The sequence below is a fragment of the Poecilia formosa genome, unplaced genomic scaffold (assembly GCF_000485575.1).
Source record: "Poecilia formosa unplaced genomic scaffold, Poecilia_formosa-5.1.2 Scaffold327, whole genome shotgun sequence".
In the NCBI taxonomy this organism is placed as follows: Eukaryota; Metazoa; Chordata; class Actinopteri; order Cyprinodontiformes; family Poeciliidae; genus Poecilia; species Poecilia formosa.
The window spans coordinates 309,662-334,831 of record NW_006800266.1 but is presented as its reverse complement, the minus strand read 5'-3'; the positions used below and the strand labels follow the sequence as shown (position 1 = coordinate 334,831).

General features: G+C 36.7%; 1 protein-coding gene across 1 annotated transcript in view; it reads right to left on the bottom strand.

The window, feature by feature from the left end:
- The window catches only part of LOC103152771 (copine-9-like), a 96,148-nt gene that overhangs the window by 7,048 nt on the left and 63,930 nt on the right, over positions 1 to 25,170 (bottom strand). Inside the window, exons 12-19 of the mRNA XM_016661367.1 lie at positions 23,724 to 23,777; positions 23,432 to 23,493; positions 22,972 to 23,018; positions 18,164 to 18,345; positions 16,536 to 16,663; positions 12,054 to 12,156; positions 9,917 to 9,974; positions 6,313 to 6,386 (exon numbers count right to left, since the gene is read on the bottom strand). Of these exons, the coding sequence (XP_016516853.1) occupies positions 6,313 to 6,386; positions 9,917 to 9,974; positions 12,054 to 12,156; positions 16,536 to 16,663; positions 18,164 to 18,345; positions 22,972 to 23,018; positions 23,432 to 23,493; positions 23,724 to 23,777 (708 nt within the window). The remainder of the gene's footprint in view (positions 1 to 6,312; positions 6,387 to 9,916; positions 9,975 to 12,053; positions 12,157 to 16,535; positions 16,664 to 18,163; positions 18,346 to 22,971; positions 23,019 to 23,431; positions 23,494 to 23,723; positions 23,778 to 25,170) is intronic.

Sequence of the window (25,170 nt, the reverse complement as noted above, 5' to 3'; positions counted from 1 at the left end):
AAAAACATAAAAACCCGCACCCCTTTTCTAATCCTTTAGAACTTTAGTTAAAACGTCATTTAACTGGGACTCTAACCCTTATTTAGCCATAAGCAACTCTGAACAGGTGGGTTTTAAGTCGAGATTTAAAGGCACTCAGTGTTTCAGCTGTTTTACAGTTTTCTGGAAGTTTGTTCCAAATTTGTGGTGCATAGAAGTGGAATGCTGCTTCTCCTTGTTTGGTTCTGGTTTTGGGGATGCAGAGCAGACCAGAGCCAGAAGACCTGAGGGGTCTAGATGGTTGGTACAACAACAACAGATCTTTAATGTATTGTGGTATTAAGCTGTTTAGTGATTTATAAACTAACAACTGTATTTTGCAATCTATTCTCTGAGCTACAGGGAGCCAGTGTAGTGATTTTAAAACTGGTGTTATGAGCTCTGTCTGCCTGGTTGTAGTCAGAACGCAAGCAGCAGCGTTCTGGATCAGCTGCAGCTGTTTGACTGATGTATTGGACAAACCTGTGAAGACACTGCTGCAGTAATCAATGTGGCTAAAGATAAACGTATGGATGAGCTTCTCTAGATCGTGCTGAGACACAAGTCCTCTAATCCTGGAGATGCTCTTCAGGTGATAGAACATCGACTTTGTGACTGTCTTAATGTGGCTCTGAAGGTTCAGGTCAGAGTCCATCACTACTCCCAGGTTTCAAGCCTGATCGCTGGTGTGAAATTGTGAAATTGTTCTTCCAGTCAGCTGCAGAAAGTTTTGGCACATTTATCTGTTCTAAGCATCTATTCAGTGACTGGAGGGGTTTAGAGTCACCTGGTGACATGGTAATGCAGAGCTGTGTATCGACAGGGAATAAAAAGGGTCAAATCGAATAAAAAAAGAGTGTACATCATCTGTAAAATATGAGACAGATAATCTGTGAAAAAGAGCAGCTTTTGCCGTCTGAAGAAATGCTCCAGTCAGAAACAACCAATTAGAGCCAGGAGGAGGGTCTTAGTGCTGTCAATTAATCTCATGTACAAGGTGCTAAATGTGGAGAAAAACATCTCACCGTTACAGAAAAAACAGTTTATCTGCCTCCATCTGCAGCCATAGTAACTAGCCTGAGCATTCTCCGGTGTGGGGAACTAGCTGCAGTGTAGCAGAGAGGGACAGTGTGAGCAGCGCTAAGACCCGCCTCCGGGCTCTGAATGGTTGTTTCTTCCAGAGCGGTGTATTTCTGCAGATAGCAGTAGAACCACAGACAGAGGAGCTAATTTTTTTCACAGATTATCTGTCTGATTTTATGCTGTCACGACAGAATGATAGTTTTAACATATATAAAAAAACTTTTTTTTTTCTAATCAAAGATACCTACTCCAGTCTCCAAGCTGAGCTTCCACATTACAAGCATCCCTAACCTGCCACTCCCCCACTCAGCTCCTCCAGACTAGTCACAGCAGCAATTAGCAAACACCTGGTGGAACAGTGTGTTTTCTAAGCTCGTTTTATGAACTCCTACTCCATGCAACACTCCTAAAAACACTAAACGTCATCATAAGGATCATATTGTGATGACATGCTGAAGGCGGAGTGTCTGAAAGAGCAGGAGTTTCTTAAAGAGACAGAAGTCCAATTCCAAGGCATTAAATTCCAAAGTCAAATCTCTTTTATGTCATATTTGATATGTACGTTTAAAACAACTGAAGGTAACATAGTTACTTGATTGTGTTATAAAATACCACTATATGCCTGGAAAATACATAATGCTACCACTATAATGACAACTTACAGAGTAAAAATAATCATTAACAGTTTTTCAATATCTTCTCTGCAATGTTTTAAATTCTTTTTTCTTGTACCTGAATAAAAACTCAAATGTTCCACCACAAAAAACAAAAATCCCTCAACCAGCCTGAATGACTCACATTCAGTAGTTAGTACCAAGAACATTAGCTATGCCTGTTAACCATTGTAGACTTTTGAAACTTTCAGTGCTGTGTTTTTGCCACCGTCTTTATTCATGATTCAAATCAACCACCTGCAGTGTTTCCAGTGATTTGCTTGTGTGTTAGGAGTTTGTCAAAGCTACTAAAGCATCAAGCAGAGATATTGATTTTTTTTGTAGTACATTTCTAATTCTGTAGGTTTAGGTAAATCTGAGACATTTGATAACATTTCTTTAGAAATAAAACATTTATTTTTTTCCTCATTGGCTGATAAAATGTAAAATATATGTACTGCTGCTTCCTGAGACATTGCTGATTTTAATAATTATCTGGAACTGACAAAACTAAAAGCTAATATCAGACAACTAAAACTGAATAGCTGAAATGCATGACTACTTAAACCACCTCTAAAATGCTCATAACTGCCTATTGTAGTAGTTAAAAGACCAAAAAATACTTTAATCTGCTTTAGTATGCGGTGGAAACCGTTTCAGCACTACCGCAGAACCTAGCATCAACTGTCTTCCTTATCTCTGCTCTTGGGGGTTCAGCCAATCAAAACCAAGGAAAACAAATGCTGCTCCTGGATTGGCTACTTACGTATTTATACATACACTCATACATTTTAGGGTACAATCCACAGATTCTAAAGTCATTGTTAAATATGGAGGAAAAAACGCTGACAAAAAGAACTGAAATGTTATAGATCAATCATCCTGCCAAACATTTTAGTTGAGAATCAGTGTTAGAGCAAAGCAGTCACCAAAGGAAAATAATGAAACAATTAAATGCAAAATAGTGTGAAGTGATTGAACTTCCTTCTTTTGCTGTTAATCTAAATATCCCTGTTAAACCACTGCTACAAGGTTAAAAGCAACTGCGTGATTAAATGTGATCATTAGCACTGCTGGAAGAACGCTTTAATCACCAAGTCAATAACAATAAGAGATACACTGTAAAAGCAACATAGAGAAAAAAGCATTTTATTAGTTACTAGTGAATAATTCTACTAACTTAAAGGTGTTTAATGTGTAGAAATGAACAGACATTGACAAAATATGAAGCAAAGACGTCAAAGTAGATTCTACCAACTGGTAGTTTATGATATGAAATCCTAACATTCTTGCTCTCTGAATCTGGATGCTGCACATTCATCATCACAAACACTCATTTATCATCGTATCACATTCTCTGCAGGCCGACAGAAGGGTCCTCACCGCTGCCATCTGAATACTTAATAGCACATTGTTAGCACAAGTTACGCTGCATCTGGTTCCTCATATCTCTGGAAGGTTCTCCAAGACAACTGCTGGCAGATGTAGTTTTATCGCCTGCTCACAATAAAACATGCAGCAGAACAAGTTTTCTTTTTCCAAAAAGAATATGGGCAATTTTAGAGCTGGTAATGGATGAATGGGTGAATGTCTTTGAGGGGGAAATGTACTGAGGACTCTTCTTCACATGCTTTTTAGCCACTTCCTTTATAGTTCCCTGTAAAGGATCACTATTTTTGGCAGATAAATGTACTTTCAAGTGTTTATCAGGACAGTGTTATGCTTAATGCATGCTGTAAAGGAGAAGGAATCCAAAACTATATATTGAGTTGGACATGATAGAGAAAAAGGAATTTTTAAAAATGCTGTCGAAATCCCTATAGCTCATAAAAAAAAATCACACACACTTTAGTTGGAAAACACAGACATCATTTATTAAACTACAGTTATATTATTATTATATTGCCCTTTATGTCATGAGATCTCAAAGGATATAATATGGATTTTCTATGTGGATCTCAGGTTGGAATGGAATAGGCATTGATTTTACCCTTAAATTATATACTTGTGTGTTGTGACATGACTTATTTATATAGGCTATATAAAAATATTTAATAATAACTATTTACTAAATTAATTCATTTCAGATGTCTAAAAAACACAAATATATTTGTTGCATTACGACAAAATCAGGAACAAGTCACCAGAGTAGAAACAGAAAAATATAAATAAAAACCATAAATTTCAGAGAAAATAGTGATGTTCCTTTTTTCTTTAATATCCTAGCTAAAGTTATGAAGAAAATGCTCCATGCATTAAAAAACAGTTTCTGAGGTTTTAAAATGGTAAATGTTGTGTTTGAATTGAGCTTGTTTAGAGTAAATATGCATCGTTTTTGGGGGGAATTTGTGCTTCTTTCCCAAATTTAGCTTATTGGTTGAAACCAAGAACAAAATGGTTGAAACCAAAAAGTTTACCATTTTGAAACCTAAGTAACTGGAGCCTGCCTGCTGGTTTTGATTTCAGCATTTATTCTAGTGATATCTGACATAAATGTTGCTGTTATGGCCGATAATATATAATTACTGATAATGTATTTAAGCAACACATTTCACTAACCTTTTGAGACCTTGAAAAAAGTGACCACACAGCTGCCTGTTTGTATTGTTTCAGTTTGGTTCTTCACATGACTGACCAAACACCATATGACCAACTGTCTCCCCTCCAGAAACAAACGCCAACATTGTGGAATATATATTGGTATTTAATATCAGCTCAGTTTAATTTATCAAACCAATGTGTTAAAAAAGACTAATATAAAAATAAACCAATGTTAATGCCGATATATTGTGCATCCCTAATTTATTCAAGTTCCCTTCACATTTGTGCTTTTGTTGTTTTTGTAAAGAGCTTAATATTTTTTAAGTGTGTGTCTCCCAGTATTTTTACTATCTGGGTTTTATCCAGTGTGATAGATCTTAACCTCTGTTGGCCTCCATTGGTCTGCAGAGCCTTGTAGACAGTAGTTACTAATAAAGCTCTATTTGTCCATCTGTGCTCACAAGGCACATCCTTGACTCATGAGGCTGCAACCGAAGATTCATAATTACTCATATTTACTGTTCCTTTCATTATTTTCAAAACACTGAAAATGATCCAATTTAAAAATGTCGAGTGGATATTATACATCCCATTTTCCCAATTAGCAATACAGAGATTATGCCTACAACATACTCCACGCATTCTGATTGGAGGTCTGCTTCACAGTACACCCAAGGTCTGGCTTAGCGCTTCAGGATGTTACTTAATGAGCGCTATGTCTGTGGTGTTCTGCTAACTCATAATTTAACAAAATTAAGACATTAAACCAATGAAAGTATGTGTGTACTAAAGGGCAGCCAGTACATGGAACCGTAGGCTCCACTGATATCTCTGCACTGAGTAACTTTCTACCAAGAAGGGATTCTTGGTAGAAAGAATGCCAATTGTTTATCGGAAAAGCAATTGACATGCTTGAACCCTGAATGAACTTTAAAATATTTTAGTTATCGTTTCAAGTGTGGGATTCTCTAGCCAATCAGAGCACAGAATGTGTAGCTGGAGTCAGTTAAGAGGAAGAGGTCTTGTTGGTTTAAATGGAGCTCAGCAGCCTCCATCCCTCTCATCCATCCCTGTGTTTGTTTTCTTTCTCTTCCTCTATTCCTGTTTACTTCCATTTCATCTAACTGTACTTGGTCTGCCTTGAAAGCCCAATTTGTTTTGGGAGGCGTGAATCTGGGTTTGATGCTAGAAATTTTAACGGTATACAGTAATACAAATAAATTCATATTTATTTGTATTATAAAGTTGAGGCAATTTATGAGTGCATGCTGTTTTTTAGCAAACAGAAATGTGTCTGGTTTGTGGTAAAGTCTGACAGTATAATTTTTTTATGTTTTTGAATGTTCCATGTGTAGCTAATCACCTGACCCCAGATTTCACCAAACATCACTGGTGAGATTAGAGATTGGATAAGATTATCATTATTCCATGATGTGTTCAATTCACCCCTGGCATTTGACATCACACTCTGTTCAAACCTAGACTAATGTAGCTGCACTACTACTAGGTTCTGTAAAAAACAGTTTAACTTTTAAAATCTTTATTGTAAAAACAAAAATGGGGATTCTTACTTTTACCAAAAGCTGTATCTGTTTGTCTCACTCTATGAAAAATTTCTAGTTTTTGTGAACCCATTATTGTGTTTTATTGCCTCATCTTATGAATTGAATGTGAAATTGTCAGACAATCCTGTGAACTTAACAATGTAATACATTTGGGTTTAAACTACTGAACAAGTTAAAAAGACACGATTAAAGGACCCTACTGAATCCTTTTGAGACATCGGTTTTCCAACTCTGAAAAAAAAAGTCAGACTGCAGTAACCGTATTCAACAATGTAACTAAACATTAATGTAGGCCTGTTTATTTTCTCTCAGTTGTCATATTATTGTGTGTTTGAATGCCTGATGTAAATGTGACCCACTCTCTTCGGGGCCTTGTACCCCCTGTGGTTTTTCTTTTTGCCGAAAAGCAGTTGTGACAAACCTGCAAATTTAAATATAATCATGAGGAGTACCTGAACAATGTCTCTCTCAGCAAGACGTCCTCTGGAGGATACTCTCACCTCGTCTCCATCAAGCTCCTCCATCGCTGAAAGGACAGACAGCAACATGGGGAAAATTACTCAGTACTGGAGCCGCCAGGGGAGAGAATAAAAGAAGCTTTGAGATGTTGATTTTTCATGTTCAATGCATAATTGCTGAAGTGGGACACATCATGGGGACTGGGAACAGGTACACACACCTCTTCACACATGGAAAATAGGATTCTCATGGAAAAAAAAAAATGGGGCATAATCACACCGGTTGGAAAACATAGTTTAGACCACTCATTGGGAAAATTCTGTTGTAACACACTATGGCAGCACCAGGACTTTCTGCAACTACAGCTAGTTATAGAATTGTGTCTGATTGCAGATGATTCTTTAAGCCGGCCTCACAAAACATTTAGCTTGAAGTTGCCAAAAATGTAGCATGATTAACCAGAATAGTCTTTTCAGGTCATAAAAGACCTGTGTATTTTTTGGTGTTGAATCCTGATATACTAGTCGGGTTATCAGTGGGTTGTGTTGACGAGTCTGTGTATATCTTAGCCGACACAGAAAGTGAGAAAAAAGAAGCATATATATTTTTTTGTTTAACCCTATAGTTTGGCAAGAACAGCTGGGGAAAATTTGTTCTCGTACATTAAGAGTTAAATCTAAATGATAGTATGTCCTATAAAGGAACTGAGTAACCTAAAAGTGCGGTTCTGCCATAAAAAGACAGTGATGCACAATGTGAAGCTGCATTAGCAAGAACTCCTACAGAGTCAGAAAACATTCCAAGGCAACACTATTGCATGAAGTCATTTTCAGAAATAATTTGAAAAAAAAAGAGCCACAAAGACTGCAAGGTATTACTGACATGATGACCTTCAACACACCTTGGTGCTTTCGCAACCCTCCTGCCACTCGATTACTTAAACAAGTGGGAAATAATAGGCCATACGACACCGTGATGAAGTGTGAAGTTGCTACACCCTCCTGATCTGAAACAGATTGTGCACACTCACACTCCAGCAGTCCCCTCTGAGAAATAATTCATTGATCTAAAAGCTGTGTGGCGGCCACACACTTGACTTCACGGACCTTCCACGGCGTTTCTTTCAGGATGGGGAGCGGAGCATTAACCAACATAGAGAAGTCATTATGTCACAGCTGCTCTGGCAGCTTTCTTGTTTGAGCCCCTCAGAGTCAAGCCAAAGTCAAGGTCACCGTTAAATGATTTTTTTCTGCTATAAAACATCATTCTGTGTGTCTTAGACTGAGTGATGCTGGAATGTAAATGGCTTTAGCTGAAAGCCTGATCTATTCTAGCGGGTATCTTTTTGTTCAGGGCTTATTTTTTATTCCACCAATTCATATATAGGACACTCTGGTGATACATTTACTTCCAATAGTACAATTCCCTTTTACTTTTTGTTGTCAATGTATTTCTGTAGAACTATGTAGACTAAAACATTTTCAAATCAAGCTAATGGCAGAATCTGTAACTGATTAATCACATTTTAATCAAAAACTCTGAATTGATAAAATAAGCAACATTTTCAATTCAAGAACCTTATTTTTTGCTAAATTATTGAACTAATAGACATGTGAGATTTACAGTTTTGAATCTTTTTACTTAGATTAATTAATCATCAGATTGGTAAGAGCTCAATTTGTGTACCTTCTTTGAGTTGCATAACATTCCTTCTACTGTACAAATATCTTCTACTTTGTGTTGGTCACATAAAATACAAAGCATCAAATGAAAAGCATCAAGATTTGTGATAATAATGACTCAATATGTGGAAGATGTTCAGGGATATGAATACTTTTGTAAATTATTGTATTTTTTAACTGTGGCAACTCAATGAACAGCTCTAAGGTAATAGCAGCTATATAGAATTAAGAAATGTTTTGTGACGGTAATTTTGTGTTTTGTGGAACTCTTCCAATTATTTGAATTAAGACGGTTTCTGAACTGCTTCAATGTGTGATTTTTTTAAGGAAGGACACCTCAGCAGGAAGAGCAGGACAACCATGAGAAACAAAGACTTGACTGAGGAATTAATTGTTAAAGTGATTTGTCAGTTTGAACATGACTGTATGTCAGTTTTTACTTGCTGAACTTCAACTTTCCTGCCACACTGTGTTCTATCTTGCCAAATATTTTCAGTATCAGAAAAGCATCGTACACGGGTATAAGTGTGAAAAAACAATATGCAATTTGTGGAAAATCAAGTCCTTTCACATCTTCAAAGAATCTGTGTCATTGTTGATGCCCCCCCCCATGTTGTGTGGTGTATTGTTGAATTCTGCTCATTCGAGCTACTTCTCAGTGCAACGCTGGTAACTACTTCAGGACAAGGGGAACCTTTAAAAATTAACTCACATATGTGGAAGACACTTCAGTAGAACGAGTTCCTATAATTGGTCATACAATTATTAGCTAAACTAATCAGAAAGAAGGTCAGGCTGCTGTTAGTTAGAGGCACTCAGCATCTCAGCAAATTAGTTCATCTTTGTCAGTGTAGACAAAGGGTGTGCATAACACAGCACGAGATTATTTGATGAAAAGGGCAGTATTGGGTAAAATCTTACCACATGGTATAATGTTATTCCCTCATCAAAAACATACCTGGAGTGTTGCCTTGATATTTGAGAAATGCTTTTTTCTCCGTGACTGCCTCACCCTCTGACAACTAACTCAGTCTTCTCCAATCAAAGCTTCACCTGTGCAAAGTGCCTGAGTGGACCTAGCAGCTCCGCCTTCGAGATGCAGGTCCTCCTGGGAGCTGCAGTTTCCAAACTACTGAGCTTCCACCTCACAGAGCAGCTCCCCCCCCATGACTCCTCCTCTCAGCTCCTTCAGACTAGTCAGCAGCAATTAGCAAACACCTGGTGGAACTGCGCATGCTGAGCGCTGAGCTCATATGAGTTACTTTCTAGTAACTCATAATAAAAACATTATTGAAGGGTTAATAGAATAGTGATGTTGTTATGACTTCCTGAAGGTGGAGTTTCAGAAAGAGCAGGAGTTTTTAAAGAGACAGAGACCCAAATTCAAAGCGTTAAATTATGAAGTCAAATTTATTGGTAGTCATATTTGACATATATGGAATTTTTTAACATAGTTACGTGATTATGCTATAAAATGGCACTATGTGCCTGGAAAACACATAAACCTGTTCCTTTAATAGTTGCTAAGCCTCACTTTCCTGAGGAACTTGCCTCCAAAAATTTATTGTCCAGGTATAATTGTCCAAAAGAAATCTTCAGAGATGTAGGCTCCCAGATATTAATATTGTTATTTTTTGGACCCTCTCTATGGAAGTCTCAGAGTCAAGGGGGAAATAATAAACTATTTTTCCAGCGCTCTTTTCTTTGGTTGACATGTAGGCACCAATAGTCTTCACTCTAGCTCACTAAAGAGTGAATTCATAAGCCAATCTTTTGGCTGGCAGAAAACCCCATATTCTATTCAGATTTGTTTCAAATGCCAATTTAAAATGTTAAGTAGCAGATGATATCAACTGCTACAGCGGTTTTATCTTCTCTGTCATGTTTACTCATAAAAAAAAATGATTCTGCTCACCGTCAAACTCAGCAGGGCCAACACCAACAATGATTATGGACAGAGGAAGTGATGCTGCCTGTTAAAATAACACAAATGTTAAAGATTGTTTACATTTTAAATTCAGCAGATGTTGTAGATGTTTGGAGATGAAGAGTTTGGTCAAATTTATAACTTGAGTTTATTATAAACTCAAAGCCGACTGCTTGTTAGGCTTGTCAATGTAATCAATATATCGATATAATTGATACTAGAAAACTTAATTATTCAAAAACACTGTTTTGTGTCAAAATTGATACAATCTGGATGGTATCGATTTTATGTGGAAAAAGCAGAGGCTGATGAGTTCCTTTTACTTATTGGCTCAACAACTTTTTTACCCCCAACAGATTAGTGTAAAGTCTACAGATGAAACCCCTGATCACAAAACCCCCGATCCATCTGCTACACTGATGACAGTAAAATTCACGTAAGAACTTTAAAGTCATCCACCAAGAAAGAAACCCACCTAAGACTAATTGCTGAGAACAATTCATTATGGAATTCAAAATATGGCACTTTTGTTGTAGCCTAGAGTCAGTTCAACATCAGTTGAACTGACTCCTTTCTCCAGTGTAGAGGCATACCTCCTGTCACTTTTGTATTTTTATTTTTTGTTTTTTTGTAAATGATGTGCAACATTTTCTATTACACCCTGCTCTTTTTGGAGTAGTGCTAGATATTTTAGACATTTTAATATTTTTTATACTCTGAATCTCAATGTTCATGCCACATGTCAGTTTTTGGCTAATCAAGAAGTTTTAATGGGTTTATCTCCAATAAGACAAAATGGTGAGGTTTAAAATGCTGTTAATGCTACTTTGGCCTTCAGTGTTAAGGCCAAAGTAGCCTACACAGAGCCTTCCCACTGCTCTGTGTAGATTTTCTGCACTGTTTTAGAATCGTGGTCTGCCTATGGTAGTAGTTTGGCGATGGCAGTGGACGAAGTGAAAGAAGCCGTTCAGTCTGTGTTGGCCACGCTTCCAAACAATGAGTAATTAAAAGCGGCGCAAAAGGAACGTTTAAAAGATTTTATTGGTGGTAAAGATGTTGTGGCCCTACTCCCCACATACAGCACACACAATTTTCAGTAAGCTTTATAATGTAGCTGCCATGCTACATATGTCACTGCCAAACGTTAGCAACTGGGTAAAATCAGATCCAATCATTTCAAATTTCATCATAGCCTACTTCTCCATCAAGCAATTGTTTCTCAATAGCCGAGGATCCAGACCTTCTGAAGAAAGCAAAGCATCTGGCTTTACCAGGCTACTTCTGTCCTATTCCCTCAACATTTACAAATAGCGACTGCCTCAGCCTCTGACAACTAACTCAGTCTTCTCCAATCAAACCAGGCAATTAGTAACGGCTAAAAGTGATCGAGTGTTTGCATTTTTGATCAAGGAAACTTAGAAACTTGCGAGAATCAAGAATTCCAGTTGAGGCTATCGCCCCACAATCAACAAGCACATCTTTTGTGTTGACATGTAAATTCATATCAACACAAACTGTAACTAGTTTTGATGAAAACTCTGAAAGCAAGAAAAAAAGAAAAAAAAAAACAGATAAAAACATGTCATGTTTTCCAGATTTCCTCCCAATTATAGGGAGCTAAATGGGTTGATTCTTAACTGTGCTAATTTGTGGGAAAGCCGTGTTTGCACTCTGAGGTCCTTCAGGTAAACGTCCTGGAATTTCAGACATAAGCTGAAGGATGTAGGATGTATTGCAGCTTCACTTTGGGGAAGGTTTTTAAACTGACGCAACACCCTGAAAAATGCTTGTAGCAAAGGTTCAATGAGATGTCAACACTATTTTTAATGTTTTACAGCTGGAACATTTGGGGGTTTAAAGCAATTATCTCAAAATTTTTACCTGGCAGACAGCAGGTTTTATCAAAACCAAATAAATAAAAACACTATTGTCAGAAAATACTCTGCCTCATTTTCTAGCAGCACAAAAAATACAATGAAGGGACGCAATGATATACATAAATATTATTGCTAACTGAGATGACAGGACTGTGACCCATCAGATCCTAGCTGTGTTTTCTTTTTGTTTCTTTGCTTCTTCTTCCATTGTGTGTGTGTTGGGTGCATATGTGTGTTAGTTCACTCACGTTGACCACTGCCTCTTTGGTCTGGACCATGTCAGATATCACTCCATCTGTGATCATCAACAGGACAAAGTACTGAGAGCCATCTGTAATCTCTGCTGCACAGCTGGGGACACACACACACACACGCGCGCGCACGCACACGCACACACACACACACACACACACACACACGGTTTAAAGCTCACATTCTGATGAGGCACAGAAACTCAAAGCACCTGCCTGCCCTCAGGAAGAGGAAAGAGGTTGAATCAAGTTGTGAAAATCTAACATGGTGTATGTTATGTTGGCATGACTGTTTTAGTTGTTTATAGCAATCCAACAAAAAGGAAACTATTGTGTTTCTTTGATTTGTACAAGCAAACATTCCTACTTCCTTGACCTGAGGTAAACATTTCCAAAAGAATTTTTGCTAATTTATAAGTAGTTTCTAATTATTGGTCACTCATCTGGAACATTGTAGATAACCCTAGTCCTGCCCGTAACCCTAACTGCGGTTGTTGCATGGTTCTATTAAACAATAAAGTTGTCATTAATTTACTGTTACTGTTTGCTGTTGTTTTACACAGATTAGGTTCAATAAAACAAAGTCTTGAAGACGGTGTTTAAAACATTATATATGGTTGATGGTTTTCATGAGACTCATACAATTTAACTGGTTTGGTCTCAGTAAGCTCGCCACCAGCCAATAAAAATCATTTCCCAGTATTAAAGTTGGTGCTTTCATGCTAAAAAAAAAAAGAGCAAGAACTGACACCATTCGAGCTCTGTCCGAGATTAGAAATGAATGGATGGTAAAAACAGCAGCATATTTTTCACATTAAAACAAGGAATAAACAAGTGTTATGGTTAAACACCTAGCTCTCTGCATTCCTGACGATTTAGTGCCGACACAAAAAATGACTCAGATACTCCTTGATGTTATTGGCTGGGCAAAAAGAATTACTGCATTGTGTTGTTTTTCTTCCTCAAATGAAAGCATCAAGAGCTCCTCAGCCTCATTTAAATTCAGGAAAAGCTGGTTAAACAGAGAGACAACGCTGTTTTTATCAAGGGACTGGACACATTTCGATGCAGAAGGTAAGCCACAAACAAACACTTGTACATGACAGAGAAAGAAAATAGGGCGTCCATGAAATAAATACTTCCAGCTGGAGAAACCGTCCTATTCAAGCGTCAGCAGCTATTGTCTGCTCCCTCAATGCAGGACTGAACTAATGCTCTCCCCGCACCACTAGACAGGACAACAGTTTTCCTCTTTCCTTTATGAATTTTAATGGGATATTCAATAAGTTTTTAGGAAAGCAAATTGTAAAGTGGATTTATTTATTTATTTATTTATTTATTTCATTTTTATAATCCACTCAGAAAAATGCCTATTGTAATCCAAACATTCTTAAGACATTTTTAAGACATTTCTGGTTAATTCCGATGTTTCCAGATATTAATGATATTCATGTGAAATATGTGATGGGAAATGAGTCCCTTTTCAATATGGACAGTTTTCCTACCAGAACATGGACAAAGGAGAAGGCAGCCTAATAATTCAAACCACTCACTTAACAAAATATTAAAAGGCCACCCTGCTTTTGTTTCATTGAACTGCTCTTTTAATTAAAACCTGCAGGAGGATGTTTACAGCTGAAATTATAAACAGTTTCTACTTATGTTTTTTTTTTTTTCTGAACTGAAAGACCATTGACAATTTGACAAAGACAGACGATGCTTAACAGAGCATGTTCATTTGCTAAATGATGTTCCCGTTTAGAATCTTATAATGGAGAAGCGGGTCATGCTTCAGCCAAAACCACCTTTTAAATGACAAGTCAGTGAAATGTGAGTCTGAGTGTTTTTTTCCGTCAAAGCCTCCTTCCTCCACCTCACATCACTTAAAAAAGCTTTCTTGTTGGAGGATCAGTTCTGTATCAGAGGTGAACAATTAGGGCCTTCAAAGTAGAGAATAATAATAATTTAATGGGGTTTTTCATTGACAGCGTAATGTGTCCTCTGACTGATTTTTGTAGCTTAAGGCAGAAATTGGTCAATTGAAGTATTGTTTAAAGTATCTTCAATGAGTTTTTTAGCTTGAGTGTTAGAATAAAATAAATTAGCCAAAGTATCTCTGCGTAACCTTGACTAAAACAAAAACAACACGTCTTCACTGGATGAACAGAGTTCTTTCTGTAAAAGAAAGTTATTTTCTCACACATTTTAATTGAGAACAAAATAAGCAATAGTTTTTAATTAAAAACCCTTTTTGCTGCTAACGTTTTGAATAGACATATGAATGAGCTCAACAAAAAGATATTTATTGTTTTTAATATGTTTTTCAGGTTATTCAACCATCAGATTGGTTCAAAGTGTTATTCTACCCATTCAGCTTTCCAGTGTTTCAGGAACTCTTGATTATTTATGGAACTTCTTTAGAAATGTGGAGTGTGGATTCTGACAGCGTTGGAACTTCTGTGCTACTGCTGCTACATGTTTAGCATGAAGATGCTATTTTAGGCTTGAATAGCTTCTCTGATAGGCTAACTCCTTTTAGTGCACAACAATAATCTCTTCCAGCATCTCATCAGATTGTTTTTTTTGAAGCTCAATGAACCCTCGGAGGTCTGAGAGAAGCAGCTTCATTATCCTTTACTGCTTTATGTGAATGTCGTTCATGTGTCAGATTTACTGACGTACCAGAAACATGTGAGCACAAAGGTTCCGGCTGGAACCTATTGTATGTAAAAAAATAAAAAAAACATGTGATTAACTGCATTAAAATTTTCAATGTGTTTAAATCTCTGTAGTCAATTACTCAAAATTAACATGTTAGTAGTCTCGGCACTATACCTTGTACAGCATGAGGTAATTTTTTAAACAGAAAAGCAATTTTTACTATTACTGCATCAAAAATATTCCAAGATTATGACTTACAGTGAGTATTAGCGTCAATGTAGATAAAGACAGACAAAAATAGACAAATTCCACCAAAAATTTCACATTAATACAAGAAAGAACCTGAACATGCTCTTTTGTCAAAATGTCATAATTTTGCAAGAATTATTTATTTATTTATTTCTATCATTTATTAAAGTCATACATTTGCACCATTAAAAACCAGAAAATACATTTTCTGGTGTTATATGAAGTAATACATATCTAAGTAGAGACCATAAAGACTGTAATGTCAGACACTTGTCACTCATTTCTCTAAGGTTAAAGCAGTAAATTTTTTCAAAGTGTAAGTGAGACATCCAGGCTCTTTATATCAGAACAAGTCTCCTGTGGCTCTGAAAATTGAACAACATTCTGTTAAAGAATATTGTTTGTGTAAAAAAAAAAAAAAAAAAAGATGAATTATAAATTATTTGAAAACCTTATATATGTCATATATTATGACATATATCCTTCAGAAATCCAACAGGCCAAATTCAAAAATGGTAAACCATGTGCAGCTTGGTACTTGGTTCAGCAGCCTTTTCTGTCTGACAACCACTTACCACATCATTTATTGTAAAAGTCTGTTACACTTCAACTACCAGTCCACAAAAAAAGCTCCAAAGGGAAGAATTGTGGGACATAAACATGACGTTTGCTCCAAGAATCTAGATTAGGAGACAGCACAACAGTGTCTGAAGGGAAATTCCAGATAAATATGAGGGATAATGAAAAGATCTCCACTCCCCAAACGGAAGAGGAGGACGCTGTAACAAATTTTAATGCAGGAAAAGCCTGCAACAGCAAAATACTAACAGAAAAAAAAAAAACTTGCATTAGTCAAAAGATTTACTGGAAACAGTCGAGACTTTACTTCAATCCATTTTGGTCTGTGTCTCATGTGATTAGAAGAGAGAATAACAAAACAACCTCCTTTTAGCATGCTGCACTGGCTGGTATCAGGTTAGACATCTGTGTTGTTTGTTGCCTCTTTAGGTTATTTTGGGAAACCCAGAGTGATGATATGTTCTGGTAACATGTCTGTCATCAAACTTTAAGGTGATTTTACCAACAATGTTTAACTTTTGCTAAACATGGATATCAATGTAATTAAGTGCAAATTAATTATAAAAAATTGATAAATGAGCACAAAAGGTAAAACCAAACACAAGCATCTCACACCACTTCACTCCTTAAATTTAATAAAAGTCCTGGTTTTTGGGGACGTGGGTTTTTTTACTGATACCTTTTATGAAGCTATAATCTTTGTAGCTCAGAGTCATGATAAAAAGAAAGTACACCCTCTTTCTGAGGTAGGTGTATAACTGCTGAGTCCTTAACAGTTTTGAAATTAATTTTAAAAATCTACCATTTTGTTAAACAAGAACAGACCAAGAGAGAGAAATTTGTGAAAAAATAGGTCAATCCTTCAAGTTCCAGACATTAAAATAAGAATCAAACAATCACAGCCAATCTATTCTGATTTTGACTTGATATCTCACCATAAGCTTGAAGTGGTGGGATTTAGTGTAAAATGTTGGATTCCTTTGAGCTTACTTTGCTACTTTGTTGATAACTGGTGCGAAGTTGGTGGGTCCATACAGCTGCACTGTCCTCAGGCTCTGGAAGTAGGCCTCCAGAACTCCCTCTATGCCCACACAGTTTGGCTGATCGCTGTCGCCATTCTGCAACACAGAGAAGAACAATATGGAGACACACAGACACACATAGGAAGGAAACTATTTTAATGGAAAAATGGTGATGCCATGCCATTAATTGATACTGTCAACACTATGACTACTACATAAAGTTCAACAGTATCACATTTCATAAATCAAGAAAAAGTTTTAATAAAAAAAAATAGGGACAAAGGTCAGCTATGCTAGCTTGACTTTGACAATTTAATATGAGGATGTACTACAGAATTTGGTGTATTTCTGTTCAGTTACAAAGAAAAAAAATAGATGACCCATAAACCAACTCTGACAGATCACCAGAAGAGAAGGTGGTTAAATTATCTAATCAACCACCGTTGTGTTCATACCATCACTTATTCCATCCATTTTCTTACACCCTTATCAGCAGAAAAAAAAAAATCCTCTTTGGAACACAGTTTTTCATGCTTCTGTAAGAAATTGAAATTAATACTAACAGGTCATTTGTCAGGTATGGAAGACTAATCTTGCTACTATTAGGGAATTCAGAAATAAATACATAAAAGCTTAATAACTCCATTACTCACCACAAAAATAGTTCAACAAATGAATTAATGTGCCATCAAATGCAAAAATATAAAAAAAACTGATCAAAATAACAGACTTAAATTGATACTTTTTAAATTTTTTTATCTTTAGCTATTAAGTTGTCTCTGTAGCATTTTTCTAATTTTATTTTTAATATCTTTTTCTTCTATATTAGAGAGAGGACAATTTGTTAATATATTTTCTGTAGCCCTTGCATTTTTTATTTTATTCCTTCACAAAAGAAGTAAGATACAATATTGTTGTTGTATCTTACTTCTTGTTTATGGCAGGATGGGTCTTCCATAGGAACTTGGTTTAAGATCTTCAGACATTTTGGAGACTGCTGCTGTTTTTGAGTTTTCCAAAAAAAAAAATAAATAAAAAATACAAATGAAAAATCCCTGACTTCTCATGAGGACTTTAGCTTCTGAATGCTTACCCACATAGCAATAAATGTGTACACCACTGTTTCTGGCTATTAAAAAAAAAACAAGTATTTTAATGTAAATGTGGTGAAGAGTAAATCTATTTCTAATTATTTCCATTATAACATGCAACAACATATTCATCTAAAGTACAATAAGAAACTACTGAATTTGAAGCATTCCTTTACAATTGTGTGTTCATTTGCCTGATAATCTTTGCCTATACAATAAAGTTTGCAGTCATCAAGAGTTAGCTTGTATCTAACAATACACATCCCTTAGTTTTACTTCAGCTTAGAATCCAGCAATGTTTGACAGTCTGCCTTCATCCCCTTGGGAGGGAGCCAGGAGGAAGTAGAGAGGTTGCCGGGAGATTCCCGCAGGCAGGCAGATGAGCTATCGTCTCAACTCGCATGCCCAGCTGTTGTTGTAGCCACACGTCTTGGCCCAAGCCGACTGCACGGACGTGCTCTGCAAGTGTGAATCTATATGTTTTGTATGCGTGTGTCCATCTTACCAGTGGGAAGGCGTGGGAGATTTTGCCATCAGGGGGCAGCTTAGCTCCAAAACCATAGGCAGGAAAGAGCTTGTCACTGTCGTAGTCCTGGATAATCTCCCCCACTGCTTTCAGGGCCATGGCATATGCATTCATCTGGTAGGGGCTCATATAGTGGAGGGAGGTGGGCTGGGATGGGTTACCTTAGAAGACACACACACCCCAAAGACAACGCAACAGGTGTGACCAAAGGAAATATCTCCACGTTGTAACAGAAGGTTTGCCCCCACATCACACTGCATGTTTGACCAGCAACAGATCTAAGTGGATTTTCAAATAAATTATGGGATTAGGAGTACAACTCTTCATGTTCTTAATGTCATGAGCAGAATTGTGAAACAATTTTAAAATACAGCAAAGGCTGGAAATTGGTGTGTTTTGATTGTTCATCTGATTTTGCTTGCTTTTGTTTTTGTACAACTCACTCTCATCATGGTGTGAGTGTGCTGTTATCTGGTGTTTAGCCACAGTCTGTACCTAAAGACCGCGACTCAAGAGGGTTTGAAAAAATACAGGCTCCTTTCTCTGCTTTGATTATGTAATCTACTTGATGACAACACCAAGGCTTCTGAGAGTTGTGTGAACGCTGGCTTAGGGTCCAGATGGGCAAAGTAACACAGATCCATGAGGAGGCCCAGTTGGATATATCAGCCTAATCAACTTCATCAAAATTTAATGCCAATGTGTTTTACTGGGAATTGCTGCATAACCTTATTTATGTGCCAATAACGATTTTTGGCTGTGTACACAACTTTGGCCCATAGGAGGCACATTGGAAACTAAGTTGTTGTTTGACACAATGGATTTCGGAGGATTCCTCCTCCAAGGTTTGTCATGGTGGGACAAAACTGGTTGAGCTCACCGATTAAAGCTAATTCCCTTGGGAATGTGTAGCTTTGCTTTTTTCCAAACTTTCCTGAAACTTGAATTTAGAACTTCAAATTCTACATAAAATCCTTTGTGTTTCATATTGTGAGAAACTAAAAGGACCTGTGCCTGGCTGGTTAAGCTTAACACTGCAATGTCTGCGTAAAGCTGCAGCAACTTAAGTTTCATTAAAAAAATATATGGTTTTTATATGTTTGTTAAAACTGTCACCATGTTGTGATAGTATGTTATAAGACAATAATCTGTGAACAAAATTGATCTACTCTACTTCCTCTCTTAGCTAGTATTGCCGTTTGAAGAAATGCACCTCTCAGAGCCAATCAGAGCCAGGAGGGTCTTAGCTCTGTCAATCAATCTCATGTACTCACTGCTGAATGCTAATGGCAGAGGAAAAAAACGTATCAATCCAAGAAGACCATTTATCCCCATCATTGATAGCTATGCTAACCAGTCATAGCATTCACAACAAATTCTGCTAACTGCAGCGTAGATAAGAACTACACAGAGGGTGATTGACAGTGCTAAGACCCGCCTCCTAGCTCTGATTGATTGATTCTAGATAAAACTGCACTGGGAGAAGGATGTGATTTTTTTCACATTTTATCTGTCTCGTACCACACTGTCAAGACAAAGGGATAATTTGAAAAGTTATGTATTTTTTTAACAAAAGTTACATACTGCAGCTATAATCCAATCTGAACAAACATTTCCAACTTTTAGTTTTTTTTTTTTAATTATCATTAATCACACTTTAATGTTCTTCTGTTAACTCTGTTTAGATCCAAAGTGCATCATAAGGAAATGGTTGAGCAATGCATAGAAAACATTGCAGCTGTTTCCAAGCAGCAAAAAACCACCGTATTCTACCAGAAGATGTATGTGTAAATGTATGTGGAAAACCCAAGGCCGCTAAAACCTGAGAACAGAAAGGAAGAAAATCACATCATATGGAAAAAAAATAATCAACTGGGTCATAATGGGAAGTAATCAGTCTTATTATAATGCTTTAGCATTTACCCGCACAATGATTATTGCACATGTAGTAATAGTTCTCACAACTGAATGTCATCTCTCACTCCTGGGTTTATGATAAGATTCTCTTCAGAGAAGCCTTCTATTAAAAGACCCGTTTGATCTAATAAGCCATAGTAACGCTGATGCTTATTCACACTAACAGATCCAGCTATGAGTTTCCCCTTATCTAATTGGACTTCCAGTTACGCCGCGGGTGTACAATACGCTTCTGAAAATATAAATATCAAGTTGTACTGTGCACATCTGACATGTTTCAGCAAAACACATTCATTATTTAAAACATATTCAGAACTGCAAGAAGTTATCAATGGGTTACAAGCAAGTCCATCCCTGGCCCTCACCCTGGCCACGCCCCAGAAAAGATGTTTAAAAGATAATACGATTTATAAAAGTTTGTATGAAACAAGTACAGTGTTCCTAACTCGCTAAAACACGGTTTCAGAGAAATGTCCTAAGAAAGCGATGTACATATTGTAATAAAACAGGGATAAATTAGTTAAATGACCAATATGGTCAAATTACAAAAAACAAGAAACTGTAATATTACATATATTAAGTAAGGCTGATGGGGCTTGTTGGTCAGATAAAAAGTACTGTTTTGAAATTACAACCTTCAAGCAGGAATTACACAGGCTTTTCATTAAGCCCACATTTCTGTATTAAATGTGTTTTTTTATTGGTCTGATGCCATATTTTTCAAAGGAGTTTTACAACCGTACTAAGAAAAAAATAAGAATGAAGTTATTATGAAAATAAACTTGTGCTGGAAGAAAGTCATAATATGACGAGAATAAAGTTGTAATGTTGCTAGAATACTTGACTTTATATGAGAATAAAGTTGAAATAATAAAAGAATAAAGTTGTAGTACTGCGAGAATAAAGTCATAATATTGTGACAATGGAGTCATAATAATATGATAATAAAGAAATAAAGTTGTAATATTTAGAGACTGAAGTCAATAATACGAGAATGAAGTCATAATATTCCAACTTTATCCTCTTATTATTTTCTTCATTCTTGAATAAGTTTATTTTCATATTATTATGACTTTATTCTTGCAATTTTACTTTTTTTTAAAATGTCCTTAGCATGGCTCTAATTCTTTGTCATAATATAATCTTATGAATCTTAAATGTCACATTTTTATTAGCTGAAAATCAACACATTTAACGTAAAAGCTTGAAAGCATCAATCTATATGGAATTAGTCCATACGATGTATTTCATTTGATGATAGAGTTGCTGAAATGAACTTCTTAATAATATTCTAATGCATTCAACAGTTTGACTGATGTGAATTCTGAATTGAATCCACATCCAAACAAAACATTGAATAAAAGGATGTGGAGTGAGTAGAACATGGCTGTTCAGCCTGGAGGAAACAAAACAGGTGAGATCTGTGATCACCAGCTGCTAGATGAAATTAAATGAAAGGGTTTTTTTTTTGTTTTTCCACAGCTATCAGTATAAACCGACAGCATCAATCACAGGAGTCCTCCCCTGCAGCTTCATGCACCTTTGATGACCTGCCATAATTTCATCCATGACTTCTGCAGATAATTGTACACTGAGTCTAACACGAAACGAGTCAAATATGTAATAAGAAAATAAAAGAATTGAGATAGTGCAGTAAAATGGCAACTGAAAGGAATGAAAAACCTCAAATGCAGCGCGTGGCTAGCTGCGTGACTGACAGTTCAACGCTATATTGGACAGGAGAAGGGAGGCAGTGAATGCTTTGTGGGAGGTTGTCTGTATTATTAAAAATGTTTTGTCTTTCACATCCCCAAGTCACAAATCTTTAGTTGTATTTTTAGTGGATTTTTGATCCAAACTGAATCAACTGAAACATGAAACCAATTAATCAAACCTTTATGACCTTACTTTTCTCTGAATGCTCTGACAAAAGAAAACTACATATTTTTTTGCTTAAAGCAGTTTTCCTGAATGTTATAATTTTTATTTGAAAAAATAAAATAAAATAAAAAAACAGCATTTTGATATACTATGTTGTCATCAGCATACTTGATAGAACGGGAAGTTCTAAGGTCATTGGACATTTGGTGATTTCGTTGTTAAAACCTGGAAATTATCACATGTAACAGCAGACAAATTATTCCTGCCTTTTATCAAATTATGTAGATAAAATGTCTAAAATGCTTTCCCTTTATACTTAAGATCTTTTCCATTGTTTCAAGATATCTGTCTTCACTAGATCTTAGCCATCTCAAATCTGACAGCTCTTCAATATAGATACTACAAATTTAAGCTTTCTGAAAAACATCAAAATGATTCAAGAAGCCTTTTGAGAAATTTCTGTGATAAGTTGAGACTAAAGTTAGGCTCCTTGCACAAAGATTTTTTTATAAAATTTGGGAGATTAGTCACATTTAAACAGCGTTTTATGCGATCTTTAACCAGCTTTTAGACCAGTGGATGTCTACCAGAACCATAAGGATGAGTTATATGTGGATCAATATCCTAAAACATAGCAGAAGCAGTCAAGAAAAGAATTCAAGAATTCAACTGTGATGTAAAAGCAATCTCTTGATGAAGTCAAGAATTGAACTGTGATGCTAACTCTGGTTCATCTAAATACTTAGGTCTCAGTTCAGCTGAAGTGAACTCTGGTGCAGTTCAAATGCTTTTGTGAACGCAGGAACCTACGCTACCACTGATCCACAGGAACTCTTGTTAGGCTGCCATCTTTCACTTGAAGATCAAATATAACTTCTGGATGTTTGGCTGATATTTCATCTTAAATAAAAATACCATAAAAAAACTGTTAATTTCCTTGAAAATGAGCAAAATCACATAGTCTGCCCAGTCTATGTTCAGTAACTTACCATTAGACGCTGTGAAGTCAATCGCTACGGTGAAGTTCAGTTGTGTCCTGTTGCACATAGAACATAAAGTGCTTCAGTAAACCTGACAAAGGTTATATGTCCGACACTCAGTACACCAAAAATATACACTGCAATTCAATCAGTTTCTGGCTGACTGCTTGGTGGCTAATTGGTATGGCGTGATAGCAGCCTCACACCACCCTGTGGGTTTAATTGGATCAAACTAATGGAAGCCGTAATTAAAGATGAACAAAATAAATTAGATAACTGCAATGAGACCTTCTCCAAAATATAATCAATTCTCAACAAACATGATTTCAATATTATGCCCACATGTGAGATTTTGGGGAAATCCCATCAAGTCTCTTCAGTCAAGCACATACACACACAAAGGGACAAAGGGAAAAAAAAAGTCTATTTAGTCTTGCAGTGAGTGTGGGCTAATTATCATTCCACTCACCCTCCGCGGATGAAATCCACAAAGGTATACTCCGACTCCACTTTGAAGGACAGCAGAGTTACCTGGAAAAACACAAACATGCATACCATCACACACACACACATGCACATAGACGGCGAGGGGATGAACGGATGACGGAAGAGAGTATAAAGCGACAAAACAGGAGGCCAAACAGCAAAGAGAGTCAATAAGAGGAGCAGATCCAAGAGGTGAAATCCAATTTCTTAAAAAGTACGAACGATCCGGTTCAGAGAAAAGGACAGAGAGCTACAACCAATCAGGGCGCACTTACAGTCCCAGAATTGATGTATTTCTTCTTCTTGCCTTTCTTCTTGGGGTTTAAAACCTGCAGATGAATGGAAAAGTCATTTGGAGATTGAGAAAATGTAAAAAAAACAAAAAAAACACCTTGTACTCTAGAAGGACATTTAATGAATGAGCATGAATAATTCAGCAGAAAGTGATGCGTGACTCCATCCATCCATCCATCCATCCATCCATCCATCCATCCATCCATCCATCCATTCATCCATCCATCCATCCAGTAGATGGCAGCAAATGTAGAGACTGCTATATCTGCTGCCATCTTAATCTTAAAGTATTTTCTTCTGAAAAGCGTTCCTCTGTTGAGCTTAATTTAATGACCTGTTAGTCTTAATGGAGTTAGCAGTTCAACAGTTTAATAGCTGATTGTTCAGCTTGTGTATGTTGATATTTTCCAACAAAACAGTTAAGAAGTTCTCTTTGATGAATAATTATGTTTTTTCTGTTGTTTTCCTGTGACCCAGTCTCATTTAGCTCTGTAGCTTTTCATTAAAAAAGTGCTTATTAAAACGGTCGGGTCTGATGCGATGTTTATATAACATGTAATGCACAGGCCCATATAAGGTGAGCTGTATTAAAATGTGTGAATTTTCATGAATACAGACAATATAAAAGTATTTGAAAAATTATGAAGTAGTAGTACCTTCACCATCACGCAACTATGGACCAGGTATTAAACTCACCATACAGTTCAAACCCGCTGATGTTTAGGCCTACCTATCAATGTACTCTAGGTTCAGTAAATCAAATATTACATTTCTGCACAGGTGGCCAGGATGGCGCTAGGCCAGCTAGTCAGATAAATAGAGTTAGCTAGCTAGCTAAATAAATTACATCTATCTAGCAATAGCTAGATAGTTAGCCAGTTAGCTAGCTAAATGCACTAAGTGGTCTGTCAGTAGGGTTGCCACCCGTCCCATAAAATACGGAATCATCCCGTATTATGCTGTTAAATGTTGCGTCCCGTATTGAACCGATACGGAACGCAATTTGTCTGTATTCTATAAATGTCCGATAGACATGCCTAACACACACATATCAACACTAAGTGTAACAATAATGACCAAAATAAAACACAGGAAATATTAAAGTCAGCTAAGTTCTCGTTGCAGGAGCTACACAGGACCCCAGAACACTACGGACCCATAGACATAATATAAGAGTAGACCCCGCATTGGCCGCTCCGGCGCAGGAAATACGGCGGCCATCTTGGAGCGAAATACCCTCCTACTTTGCTCAATCAAAACAGCAGAAGATGCCTCAGCACTGAGGGATATTGTTGTTCGGATCTATGGATTATTGATGTGAGGGCTCCACAGACAACATTTCACAAGTAAGATGGACTTATTATTGTGTATATATTGTGATTAGAATATTACTTTACTGTATTTATGTCCACCGGCGAGATACCACCT